This window comes from Elephantulus edwardii, unplaced genomic scaffold, assembly GCF_000299155.1.
Source record: "Elephantulus edwardii isolate Elephantulus edwardi_28Jun2011 unplaced genomic scaffold, EleEdw1.0 scaffold00156, whole genome shotgun sequence".
Classification (NCBI taxonomy): domain Eukaryota; kingdom Metazoa; phylum Chordata; class Mammalia; order Macroscelidea; family Macroscelididae; genus Elephantulus; species Elephantulus edwardii.
The window spans coordinates 893,877-908,515 of record NW_006399906.1 but is presented as its reverse complement, the minus strand read 5'-3'; the positions used below and the strand labels follow the sequence as shown (position 1 = coordinate 908,515).

Here is a 14,639-nt window from a genome sequence, read left to right as displayed (position 1 = left end):
TTCTTCTATTCTTAAGGAGTGCTTTGCTTATTCGGGGCTTTTTCCCATTCCATACGAGAACACTTGTATGAATTTAGATGTCACTGTACTGAAATTCTTCCTGAGAAAGTAGATTTCTGTGACCTTGAACACTTTGACAGGTAAAAAGCACAGATAAAAAGTTGTAAAGTCACGTGAATGTTTATGGGAAAATAAAAATTATAGTTTGTTCACGATACATTTTCTCTGAGATATGTTGTTTTTGGTAGGAGTTATCTAGTCATGTATGACTCATAGAGACCCTATAAACAAAAGATCTGAACCTTGTTTTATCCTGTGCCGTCCTCACACTTCCTGATATACAGGAGCCCATTACATTAGAAACCATGTCAGTCTACCTAGTTGAGGGTCTTTCTTTTCTTTCCTGACCCTCCACATTTCCCAACATCAAATCCCTGTCCAAGGAATAGGCCCTCATAGTCAACACTCTTGGCATCAGCAGCCAGAACATTAAAAGACGTATTGCTGTGGGAAAATCTGCTGTTAGGGATCTCTCCAAAGTACTGAAGAGCAATGATGTCACTCTGGAGACTAAGGTGTGTCTGATCCAGGCCATGGTCTTTGCAGAGAGCTAGATAATGAATAGAGATGATAGAAGTAGAATTGATGCCTTTGAGCTGTGGTGTTGGAGAAGAATATTGAATATACCATGAACTGCTAAGAAAATGAATAGGTTCAACCTAGAGAGGTTTAAACCAGCCTGCTCCTTGGAGGCAAAGATTCTGAGGCTTTGTCTGACATACTTTGGACATGTTGCAAAGAGGGACCAATCCTTGGAAAAGGATGTCATGCTTGGGAGGATAGAGGGTCAGCAGAGGAAAGGAAGACCCTCTGTGAAGTAGATTGATTCAGTGGCTGGGGTAATGGGTATAGGTGTGTCGGAGACAGTGAGATTGGTGCAGCATAGCAGGGCTGTTGTACATACGGTTGTTATGACATGATGGCACATAAGAACAACAACAACAACATGCCCAAAGTATGTCATCATTCTTGCCTTCAAAGAGCACTCTGGCTGGATCCTCTCCAAGACATATGGTTTGTTCTCTGGGCCATTCCTGGGATGTTCAGTGCCATTCTCCAACACGACAGTGCAAAGATGTCAATTCTTTTTCTGTCACGTGTATTAATTACACCACTCTCAGATCCATAAAAAGTGATCAGAAAGACTATGGCCTGAATTAATTGCTCCTTAGTCCTCAAACTGACCTCATTATTCCTCAATAATTTGGAAGAGTGCCTAACTGCAGATTTTCCCAGTGTAGTGCATTTCCTTATTTCCTGACTGATGGTACCAAGGATATTAATTTCTTAGATACAGTAGTCATTAATGTATTTCTATTTTCCTGTTTTTTTCTATTTGCTTTCACATTTGCTTCTGTTTGACAAAATACTCTGTTACCCAGTTTTGCCAAAGGAATTTGAAATGTTCTTTTATGCTCCGTCCATTACACCTATACCTATACCTTTAACTATAACACTTGATATGTTGTTTTAAACAACCAAGAAATATAATTTTTCACATTTATGTTATTGTGACTCTTTGTCATTGTTGTCAACTTGGAACTAACTCATAACTGATGAGTGGGAACTCATACGTGATCTTCCAGGAGGTTTCTGGAGGCTATAATGTGCGTGGGAGATTGTCCATTTTTCTCCTATGGAACTGCAAGTGAATACAGTCAGAGGTGCTGCCTTTGGGTTAGCATTGTAGCTTCCTGTGAACTGATGCAGCCAAAGATTTTATTTCATATTGGTTAATTTCAGTGAAATTAACCAATATGAAATAAAATTGACTTTGGTGGCCTAGTGTTAAAGAGTTGCACTGCCATCCTGAAGGCAGACTGTTTAAATCTGCCAGCTGTTCCACAAGAGAAAGATGTGTGATCTCCTTCTGTGTAATTACAGCCTCTGAAAGCCCACTGGAGCAATTTTCACCAGAGGGCCAGCTGTGAATCAGTTCCAGCTTTACAACACATAATACAACACAAAAGGAGCTCTGGTAGGATAGCCTGCAGGAAGTCACGTGGCTGTCCCAAAGGCAACACCTCTGTGACTGTTTGAATCTATCAGTGGATCCACAGGAATGATATGAACAATCTCTTCCCCTGTGATTTACGGCCTCACTAACTCTTATGGAGGGTGCTTTGAGTTTGTTATCATGTGACAGCAAAGCATTTACATTTAATAAAACTACTTGTGGATGCTGTTTTGGACTGTGTAATACAAGATAACTTTATTGGTGAAGTTAGTAGGAAGTGATCATATTTTTTATAATGAAGCAACTGTTTCTTTTAGGCTGAAAACTTTAGAAGAAGAACTTGTGCAAACACAACAGATGCTTTTAAACAAAGAAGAGGCTGTATTAGAGCTAGAGAAGAGGATTGAAGAATGTTCTAAGGCTTATGAAAAGAAGTCTGAGTAAGTAAACCAAAACAATTTGTAGGAGGGAAGTTTAACATGTCATTTTACAGAACAATTCAGTTATGTAGTGTTGTGTGGTCTAAAATTTTGCCAACTTAAAAAGTTTAAGTGTAAAATCTTTTATAGTTGCATTACTTTCTAGGACTTTAGAATAGTGATTCTTATTGCTCACGTGTAATTATTAAAAAGATGTCAGTGTTTGAATAATTTAGAAATACTAAAAGAAGATTCTTTTTTAAAAGCTGCCTTTACTTTCTTTCATCTATATCCTCAGGCCTACTGTGCATCCCTTTCTTAAGAATACAGCATAGCAACTGATTATATAGAAACTGATTTCTGTGTTTGAAGGAAGAGAACAAACAAATTATGAAATCATCAGCTGCTTCACCCTTACAAATCCCTCTGAAATGTACTGTGCTTTTTGCCTTTCTATTGTCTTGCTTATTTTGGATTCTATAAATATCTCCTTGATTCTTCTGACTTTACTTTTATCTTTCTATGTCTTTCATTATATTTTCTTTTGCTTCTGCAGATTTAAAATTAACAATTTCTGGTCAGACTTTGGTAAATTATTTTCCTCTTCAGTAGTAGTTACAAATATGGGTTCTCTAATTTGCTAGACTGCATCGAATTTGTTATAATTTTATATTAGTAACTGGCTTTATTTATCAAAACACTATAGAAATTTGTGATATGTGAGTTTTTCTGGTCTAGTTCTGGTGGCCTAGTGGGTAAAGAATTGCACCACTGACCCAGAAGAAGGTGGCTCAAATCCAAGAGTGGCTCCACAGGAGAAATACGGGAAATCTCTTTCTCTGTGATTTACAGTCTCTGAGAACCCACTGGAGATTTCGCCATGAGTTATTCTGACTTGATGGCAATGTGTTAAGTGAGCAGTAGTTACTATTACTCTCTGTCCAACTCTTCATTTATTCTCTTCCTTCAAAATTGTGATTTTTTTTTTTTTTACTTTATAGTTAACGAATAGACTTATTCTATATCACAGGGACGATTAGAAACATTAGGTGGCAACAGCCTTGTTTTCTGTGATTAGACATTGAGAATGAACCACATTTGTATGGAATCTTTTTCCTTGTTTCTAAAATGAACTAAAAGCCTGTTTTGTTTTGTTGTGGGTTTTTTTTTTTTTTTAATTTTAAGTCTATCTTTTTCTGCATGTCTTTTTTTAGCCTGTCCCCCTTCTAAAACCAAATGCACTGCTGTTCAGTGACCGCCCCCCCCATTGGTTTTAAGAAACTATAAATCTTTACATGAGAAGACTGCTCATCTTTCTCCCAAGGAGCAGAGGGTAAATGTACCTCGGATCTAGGTTAGACATGCCACCCCCATGTTCTTGCACCTTTCGCCACCCATAACTGGGTTTAGTATTCATTATTGACACACAGACTTGTTGTGTAACTCAGTTGTAGTGTCAAGAGTGGAGTTTATTAGGGAAATAAGTTGGGGAGTGAGAGATGCAAAGAATATCTCATAAGAGAAGTTCAGGTTTAGTTCAGTAGTTCCAAGCAGATTAATAGCGAAACTTAATTCCTTAATTAGAAAAAAGTTCTCATTTTAGTTCAACAACACAAATTCAAGAAGCCCCAGTTTCCTCAACCATCCAGGAAGGTTTGTCTCAGAGCAGTCATATGTCAGCTTCTCTTTGAAGCATCCAGCAAGTATATCAAAACCTATAGCTGTGGGCAGCAAAATGCAAGAAGCCTCTAGGTTACATCTTAAAGTTGAACATTGACTAAGAGTGACAGAAAAATCATCCCTGCCTTTGAGTTGTGATGTTGGAGAAAAGTACTGAATATCTCATGGTTTGTCAAAAGAACAAATGTGTCTTGGATAAAGTGCAGCCAGGGTACTTCTTGGCAGCAAGGATGGTGAAACTTTGTCTCACATATTTTGGGCATATTGTTAGGAGGAGATGGTCTTTGGAAAAAGTACATTATCCTTGGAAAGATGGATGATAAAAGAAAGCTGGGCACAGTACTTGTAATAATGGGCTTACATGTATCAGAGATGATGAGCGCACAGGATGTGGCAAGGTTCAGATCCATTTTTCACAGGGTTGCTCTTAGTTATAGTTGACTCAATGGCAGCTAACAACAATACTCTACTCAGTATGTGATTCTAAACTATTTCCCATCAGTAACCTGTATTTCTATGTGAAGGAGACTCACATTTTGCACTTACATTTCTCTTCTGAATTTCCTGCTCCTGGACCTAATTTGCCTAAACTACTATTATCTCACTTTCCCCTTCTATTCCTGCTTTAATTTGGTGGTTGTTTTCTATCTTGTTTAAATTTACTGAGAAATATATTTGACCCACTAGAGAAGTGCCGAATTTTTGTTGGCAGCACATTGTGTAACAGAGCCTAGGCCACTAGAGCACTCTAAAGATGATTCTCTAGGAGAGTTTTTAGGACTCAACCTTCTACTTTTATTTTAATTTTTTTTTCTGTAATTATATTTTATTAATTTTCATAAACATTTACAGAGATTTTGGGTTTCCATTCATTCATTGTTGCACTATTCTCTCTACCCTCCTCCCAGTTTGTTCTTGTCCAAATACCACAGTGCTTGTCAAAGCCAGTTCTGATTAATCTTCTTTGTCAGTGTGTCCTTTGCCATTCCCTATCACTCCTCCCTGAGAGAGACTTCACCCTGAGTCATAAGGAAAAGGGGATGGCGTATTCTCTTAGCTACTTCCTGCTGAAAAGGGTTTCAGGGTAAAGATCTTCTCTCACTACTCTAAAGGGCCCCTTTGGCAGTAGGAAACACATAGACTATTATGGAGATTGATTTTGGAATTTAGATGCACTCTTATTGATTGTGCTTGGCCGTACATGTTCATATCCTTGAAGATGTATCATGGGGGTGTTGCAACCTAGAAGACACAAATTTGACTAATCAGTTATAAGTACATGAGTCAAAAATTATGGAAAAGTAAAAGAAAAGATTCTTTCATTGTTTTACAAACCCTCCCCCAGGTCCCCTCCACCATGTAGCCCTCGCTCTACACTCCTGTGGTGACAGAAATACCTAGTTATGTATCTCTTTTAAACAGTTTTCTCCCTCCTCTGTTTCAGTGCAGTATACATTATTGAACCCATCTTACTCAGTTTCACCCCAACCCCAAGGACAGTCCCATTCTACAACAGTGGTATCATGTAATATTTGTCCTTTTGTGACCGGGATATTTCACTCAGCATAATGTTCTCCAGAGTCAACCATTTTGAATAATATTGCATGAGTTCCTTGTTTTTTAATGCAGCATAGTATTCCATTGTGCGAATATACCACAGCTTCTCTAGCCATTCGTTTGTTGATGGGCACTTAGGTTGTTTCCAACTCCTTGCTATTGTGAACAAAGCTGCAATAAACATGGGTGTGCATATATCTGCTTGGATGTCAGCTATGGTCTCTTCAGGGTATATTCCCAGTAGTGGAATTGCTGGGTCAAATGGTATCTCTATTTGCAACTTTTTGAGAAAGCGCCATACTGCTTTCCACAGGGGTTGCACCATTTTACACTCCCACCAAGAGTGAATAAGGGTTCCAGTTTCTCCACAACCTCGCCAGCATTTGTTGCTTGCTGTTCTGTTAAATTTTGCTATTTTGACTGGGGTGAGATGATATCTCATAGTTGTTTTGATTTGCATCTCTCTTAGGGCTAGGGATTTTGAGCATTTCTTCATGTGCTTGTTAGCCATCTGAATGTCGTCTTCGGTGAAGTGCCTGTTCATATCCTGTGCCCATTTTTCTACTGGATTATTTACCTTTATCTTGTTGTGGTGCTCAAGTATTTCATAAATTCTTGATATAAGTCCCTTATCTGATATGTATTGTCATCATTTACTACAAAGGAAGGGTACAGACAAAATCAACCAAGGGAAAGATTCATGAAAAGTCAGTTTGGAGGAAACAATGTAAAAGTTGCCATTTTTCTCTCTCAGATTCCTCTATTACCCTTTCCTCCAAAATTAATTGCAGCCACAGTTTGTGAAATGTTACTTTCTAGGAAAATTCATTGGAGACTTTATTGGGAATTAATATCTAGATCTAGAGACCACTCATCTTTCATTTTGACATACTGTGATGACTTGGATCTTGCATTGATGTTGGAAGTCTTGTGCCACTGGTGTTTCAAATGACATCAGGCTCACTTATGGTCGACAGCTTTCAACAGACACTAAGACCGACTAAGTAATATGACTAGCAATAAATTACTGAAAAATTAATCCCTGTGAATAGCAGCAGAACATTACCTGATAAGGTACCAGAAGATTAGACCTCAGGATGGAAGACATTCAGTGGGGAAGATCAGTCTCATCAAAGGATTATAGAAGCTACAGTAATGAAGTGGAAAGAGTGTAATGGTCACTAAATCTTTTATTTGCTGTTGTGGCAAGACTAAAAATGAAAAATAGTGGCTGAAAAATCCATTAATAATTGGAACATGGAATTTATGAAATAGGAGTCTAGGGAAATTGTAAGTTGTTAAAAATGAAATAAAACACATACAGATCAATATCCTACACATTAGTGAACTAAAATAGATTAAAATTGGTCATTTTGAATCTACCAATCATGTGATCTATTATGCCAGCCATGAAAAATTGAAGAGGGATGGTGTCTCATTTATTGACAGAAAGAATATTTTAAGAACTATCCTGAAATAGAATGCTGTCAATGACAGAATATTGTCCATATATATATATATATATATACACACACACACATGTTGTTGTTGTTATGTGCCATTGAGTCACCCCCAACTCATAGTGACCCAATACAGAACAGCTGTGAATCCTGCCTTGTCCTGAGCTACTCTCATAGACTTCAACAAACCTACCCTCATTGCCCCAATCTCTGTCTCAGGCCAACTCATCTGTGTTTTTCCTCTCATATGCTGACCCTCCACTTGTTGCAGGCATGATGTTCTTCTCCAAGGATTGGTCCCTTCTGGCAGCATGCCCAAAATATCGAACTTCAGACTCCTAGGCTCTAAGGACAAACTTGGTTTCACCCTTAGACCTGTTTGTTTTCTTGGAGGTCCATGGTACATTCAAGACTATTCTTCAGCGCCACAACAAAAGATTAAGTGCTTATTTCTCAGCAGAAACCTTGTGAGCAAGAAGACAGTGGAATGACATATATCAAACATTCAAAGAATATACTTGTCAACCAAGAATACTATACCCAGCACAACTGCCCACCAAATGTAATGGAGAGATCTGGATAATTCTCAGTAAAGCAGAACCTAATGGAGTTTATTAAACAAAAGGAAGTTTGTTAAAACAAGACCAGCATTTCAGGAAATACTGAGTGAAGTCCTTCTTACAGAGATGCCACAGAAAGCAAGATGGACCAAAGTAACCAGCTACAACACCGAAAAGAAGTCAGCAAATTGATAGCAATTAAAACTTGTCTCTCAATAATTATACTGAATGTGAATGGTTTAAATACACCAGTGAAGAGAAAAAGAGTAGCAGACTGGATAAAAAAACCCCAAAACTGATCAATATGCTGTCTACAAGAGACCCATCTGAAAAGTGAATATGAAGGAAGACTAAAAATATAAGAGAGAAAAAATATACATCAAGCAAATGGCAACCAGAAAAAAGTAGAAATAGTGGTATTAATCTCTGATAAAATAGATTTCAGCCTAAAACCCATCATTAAGGACAAGAAAGGTTATTATATAATGCTTACACAGTCAGTAAAACAAGAGGACATAACCATAATAAATATCTGTGCACCAAATGATGGAGCTACGAAATATGCAAAGCAAATGTTATCAGAATTGGAAAGGGAAATAGACACCACCACGAAAGTAGTATACTTCAATACACTACTCTCAAGAAAAGACAGAATTATCAGAAAGAAACTCAAAAGAGATGCTGAATAATTAAACCACACAGTAAAAAATATATATGCAAATGCATCCCCCACAAGCATAGTATACCTTCTTCAATGTGCATGGAACATTCTCCAGAATAGATACATGTTAGGTCGCACAGCAAGAATCAACAAATTAAAAAACCATAGACATAATAATAGAAAGCATCTTCTCAGACCACAATTCTTCAAAATTAGAAATTAATAACTAGAGGATAAAGGCAAAAAGCCATACATATGGAAGCTGCACAACACCCTACTTTGACATGAGTAGGTACTAGAAGAAATAAAAAATGAAATAACTAGGTTTCTTGGAAAAAAAATGACACTTAAAACATTACTTACCAAAAGCATTACTTGCCAAAGCAGTAATTTGTGGTCAGTTTATAGCAACACGCAAACATATCAAAAGATAAGAAAAAATGCCACTTGACTCTCTAACCCAACATGTCAATACTTGGGAGTAAATCTAACTAGAAATACAAAAAACCTATTCAAAGAAAATTATGAAACTTTCCTTCAAGAAAAAACAAAAAACAAAAACAAAACCCTGGGGAAATGGAAGGATATACCGTGTCCGTGTTCTTTTTTAGGAAGACTCAATATTGTGAAAATGACAATTCTCCCAAAGATAATTTGCAAGTTCAATGCAATTATGATACAAATACTAATTCTGTTCTTCAGAAAGGACAATTTCCAATTTCATCTGGAATGGAAAGAGACCCCAAATAAGCAAAGCACAATAAAAAAGCAAAAAGAGAAACAAGGTAGAAGGCATCTCATTCCCTTTTCTCAAATTCTACTATACAGCCATGGTGATCAAGACAGCATGGTACTAGTACAGTGACAGTGATAGATCAGTGGAATTGAATTGAGAACCCAGAAATCAGCTTATCTACCTATGATCAACTGATTTTTTTTTATAAGATGAAATCAGTTGTTGTTGATTGCCTTTGAGTTGAGCACAACTCATAGCAACCCTATGAACAAAAAGCCTGAAACCTTTCTATAACTGTTGACATTTTCAAAGTTCATAGAGTTTCTGGAAGAATGTTGTTTAGGAAGTGGATGCCACTCGTGCTTCCAAACCTGTCTTAATCTGGGAGCTCCACCAAACAATCCCCACAATGGGTAACCATTGTGTCATTTGACACCCCAATGGCACAATGTTCAGTATCACTGCAATTGTAGGTTACCTCGATACAGCATATTGACAAGAGTGCTGTACCACTGTTGTGTTGTTGTTGATTGCCTTCAAGTCGAGAATGACTCATAGTGGCCCTATGAACAAAAGACCTTAAGCCCCTCTGCAACTATCGACATTTCCCAGAGTTCATAGAGTTTCATAAGGCATGTTATTTAGGAAGTAGATGTCACTCCTTCTTCCACTAGTGGGGAAACAAAAGTCTCTTTAACAAATTGTGTTGGCAAATTGGAAGATCTTCTCTACAAAACTCAAGCAAATCTCTCATGATACACAAAATCCACCTCAAAGTGGATCAAGGACTTTAGAGTAAAACCATGGTCTATAAGGGTCATCAGAAAATAGCTTGGAAGAACTCTAGAAGTCCTAATTCTCAATATGAACAGTTTTCCAAGCATCCTGAAAAACCTACAACTAGCAGAGAATAAAATAGATGAATAGGACTTATAAAAAAATTTCTTCAACAGCATAAAAAGGAAAGCCATAGACTGGGGAAAATATTTGGTATTGACATATCTGATAAAGAACTTCTATCTAAAATTTATAGAATACTCCAGCACCTCAACAAGAAAAATGTATACAGCCCAGTGTTAATATGGCACAGGATCTGAGTAGACACTTCACCAAAGAAGGCATTCAGATGGCAAACAGTACATAAAGAAATAATCCAAAATCCCTAGCTCTCAGAGAGATGCAGATAAAAACTGTGAGATATTAGCTCACCCCTGTAACAATAGCAAAGTTCAGTAGAATAGCAAACAGCAAATATTGGTGAGGTTGTGAAAAGATTGGAACTCTTATTCATTGCTGGCAGGAGTGTAAATTGATGCAGCCATTGTGAAAGGCAGTATGACACTTTCTTAAAAAGGTATAAATAAAATTACCATTTGACCCAGCAATTCCACTACTGGAAATATACCGTAAAGAATCAAAGCTGTCACTCAAACAGACATATGGACACCCATGTTTATTGCTGAGTTATTCACTACAGCAGAGACATGGAAGCAACCTAAGGTGCTTCAACAAATGTTGTTGTTATTGTTAAGTGCTGTCGAGTCGCAGGTGATTCATAGAGACCCTGTGAAGGAGAGTCCTCAACGCTTGGGTGTCTTTCATCCTCTCTCCAGTTTCATAGGGTTTCCGGAGGCAAGCTATTACGGAAGTGGATGCCTCTCCTCCTTCCAAGCTTGTTTTAATCGGGGGAGCTCCAGCCCACTCTGTCCACATTGGGTAACCGACCATTAACACATTTGACACATCAGTGTCACAGTGTTCAGCCTCACAGCAAGTACAAGTTACCGCTGCACAGCAAGTGGACACACCAGGACTATATGACCTAGAGGAATGTTTGAATGAAAGCAGTGAAAGAGAGGCCCGAGGGCTGCGGATTAAAAGTCACTCACCTTTGGCTTGGTAGCATCGCTTTCTGCCCACTGGGCCAGCTGAATGAATGGATAGAAAAACTATGCTTTAGTCACATAATGGAGTACTATGCAGCGCTGAAAACAAGGAACTCATAAAATATTATACAACATGGGTAACCCTAGAGGACATTATGCTAAATGAAACATTTCAGTCACAAAAGTATAAATACTGTGTGACATCACTATTTTAAAACAGGTCTGACATGGGGATTTGGGAGGAAATTAAGAAAAGAAGGGATACATAATGAACATAATGGAATAGATGAAGGATAGGACCTTTATAAGTCATATATGATTAGGCATTATTTATATGACAGCTGGTCATAATAAGAGATGCATAGCAAAATGAACTAAGGGAGAGGAAAGTGGGAAGAAGGAAATTATGGAACAATGGCTAATATGTTTAAGTGAACTGGGGGGTTTGGAGAGAAAGGTGCAACAATGAATGAATGAAAATCCAACTTTTCTGTAAACAATTATAAAACAAGAAGATACTCTGAATCATTGAACTAGAATGTTGAGACGCCAAAGCAAAGAGAAGAAATCAAGAAGTAGCTGTACAGAAGATTTAAAGGGTAGCACAGGAGGAGAAAGCAAAATATTATAATGAAATTTGCAAAGAGCTGGAGTAAAAAAAATCAAAAGGGCCAAACTCGCTCAGAATTTCTTAAGCTGAGTGAACTGAAGAACAAACTCAAGCCTTGCATTGCAGTATTTAAGGATGCTATAGGCAGAATATTAAACGATCCAGGAGTATTAAAAGAGAATCTTTGTACCAAAAAGAATTGGCTGACCCAGAATAGTTTAATTAAACAAACCAAACAAAAAAAACAAAACAAAACCTATGTGGTCAAGAGGCAATTGTGATGAAGGAACAAGTTCAGGCTTCTCTGAAGGAGTTGGCAGAAAAATATGACAAAACAGAACCCCAAAACAACAAACACAAGGGCCCAGGAATTGACAGCGTGACATATTTCAACAAATGGGAGTACTCAACAGGTTGTGCCAACAACTCCCTAGCCAACTGAGTAGAAGAGATATATTTACACATAAGACCTGTTAATACAGCCTGGGACTTTCTCTTGGACATAGACTGGAGTGCAAAGAAGGAATAAGGAAAGTTGAAAGATTTTAAAGGACAGCTAAAGAAAACAGAGGAGAATATATTCTATAAAACTGCAGTGACCTGGAGGTAAAAAGCTGAAAGGAAAGAATACTCTATATTTTGCAAACTGAAAGAAGTGATTTTATGGGAAAGTATTTAATGACACGAGTATCAAAATAAGAAATAAAGAGTTACTATACCAAAAAAGTAGCTGACAGGGAAACATTTTAGAAAGTAGCTGATTACTAGGGGCCAGTTGTCCTAAATGAAGAATTACAAGCTGTGCTTGAGGCTAAAACATTGGCCTCAGGAACTGATAGAATAACATTTGAAGTATTGCAGCAAACAAATGCAGGCCACCATATGCTCACTGATCTATGCCAAGAAATTAGGAAAATAGCTTGTGGCTAATCAACTAGAAGAGATCCTTATTTGTGCCCTCCTCCCCTTTTCTTAAAATGATCCAAGAGTATTGAGAAATAATTGAACAATATCATTGAGATTAATAGACAAGCAAAATCTTGCTAAAGAGTGCTAAAAAACCCCACAAACAAGTGAAACAATGAATACACTAACAGGAAACTGCCAGGAATGCAATCTGTATTCAGAGAAGATTCAGTAATGAAAAATATCATTGCTGATGTCAGGTAGTTCTTAGCTGAATGCAGAGAACACCTGTAAAATGTTTACTGTGCGATATTAACTTATTATATAAAAGCCTTTCACTTTGTCAACTTTATGAACAACATTGGGAAGAATGGAAATCTCAGAACATTTAATAGTGCTCCTGTGAAAACTGATCAACAGTTGTCTGAACTGTCTAAACAGAAAATACTGAATGGTTTAAAATCAAGAAAGGTGTGTATCAGGATTATATCTTTTCTTCTTCATACTTAAGTCTGCTTGTATTCTGAGCAGCTCTTTTGAGAAAGTAGTCTATATAAAGAATCTGGCTTCAGGATTGGAGGAAAATTCATCAATAGCCTCCATTATGCTTGTTAGTTGAAAGCAAAGAGGCTTTGAAACACTTCCTTAAGATGACCAAGGAAACAAAAATCCTCACCACTGCACCAGAAGTTCCTTTCTTATGATAAATGTACAAAAGATTGAAGTTAACAAGTATTTTACTTGGACCTTGAATTGACTCCCATGGAAGCAGCAGTCAAGAATCAAAAGACATATTGTACTGGGCTGAAATATTATCAAAGACCTCTTTTAAAGTGCTAAAGAATAAAGATATCAGTTTAAAGATTAAGATGTACCTCATCCAAATGATGATATTTTTATTTCTTATCCTTATGAAAGTTGGAAACTGAATAAGGAAGATTGAAGAACAATGAAAGACTTTGAATTCCTATTTTGGCAAAGGTTATTGAGTATACTTTTTGGACTGCCAAAAGAACAAACACATCTGTCTTAGATGAAGCCAGGGCACTCAGAAGTAAACATTTTGTAGCTTCAACTCTTACACTTTGTGCACGAGAAACTCACTGCAAAATGATATCATGTTTGCAAATGTGGTGGGTCAGAGAAGAGACAAAAACCCTCCGGGAGGTATTTTGACTCATTGATTGCAATAGTGGGTTTTAATATAGTGGAGATTGGGAGGATGTTGCAGAAGTTGGCACTATTTTTATCTTCAGAGTTGACTGATACTTAACAACAACAACAGCAACAACAATGACAATGTCACAAACAACCTCTGCCTGGCATTACCAACACTCTAGACTCTCAGAAGGATTGCAGATGGGCCCTGCAAACCACTTTGTTTGTCAGTTTCAGACAACTAAGTTCATTGTCATCAAGTCAGAACTGACTTATAGCTGACCTCACATGTATTTCAGAAGCTGTAAACCACAAAGGAGGAGATTACTCCTCTTTCTAACACAGAACAACTGGTTATTTTGAACCAGCAGAAGTGGGTTAGCTGCACAACTCTATGGATTAAGTCACCACAGTTCCTATACAGCTAGTTTAGGCACATTAATCACTCTTTTCACTTAAGGTGCTTGAAATAATCCCAATATCCAAGGTGTTCGATATCAAGGAAACACTTAGGTCTACTCTATTCTCTCTTTTCTCTATTATATCTTTTATGAGAGGCACTAGAAACTAACAACATAGCTTATAATGCTCAGTGTCTTCTTCAGATTCTTACTATGTTTCCCCTATTTTGTTTCAATCACTGGCCTCTTCTATCTTTTGTATTTGCTTCCATATTTCTCTCTCTCCTAACACACTTTTGTATCTCTGCTGGAATATCTTCCTCTCAATACCCTCTCATCACATTCCCTTCATTTGGTTCATGCCTTCTCTTTTAGAGGTTGTTGTTGTTGTTGTGATGTGCCATCGAGTCACTTGTGACTCATAGCAACCCTTTGTACGACAGCTCTAAACTCTGCTCTGTCCTGTGCCAGTCTCATTGACACACTCATCCCGATTGCCCAAGTCACCGAATCAATCCTGCGCCTGCCCTCCACCCTCCCAAGCATGATGTCCTTCTCACAGATTGTTGATAGATCTTCCACCAATCC

At 37.6% G+C, this 14,639-nt stretch overlaps 1 protein-coding gene across 1 annotated transcript in view; it reads left to right on the top strand.

Annotated features, from left to right (window-relative positions):
* The window catches only part of LOC102866788 (tyrosine-protein kinase Fer-like), a 575,672-nt gene that overhangs the window by 120,300 nt on the left and 440,733 nt on the right, over positions 1-14,639 (top strand). The window contains exon 7 of the mRNA XM_006895050.1: positions 2,335-2,457. Within this exon, the coding sequence (XP_006895112.1) occupies positions 2,335-2,457 (123 nt within the window). The remainder of the gene's footprint in view (positions 1-2,334; positions 2,458-14,639) is intronic.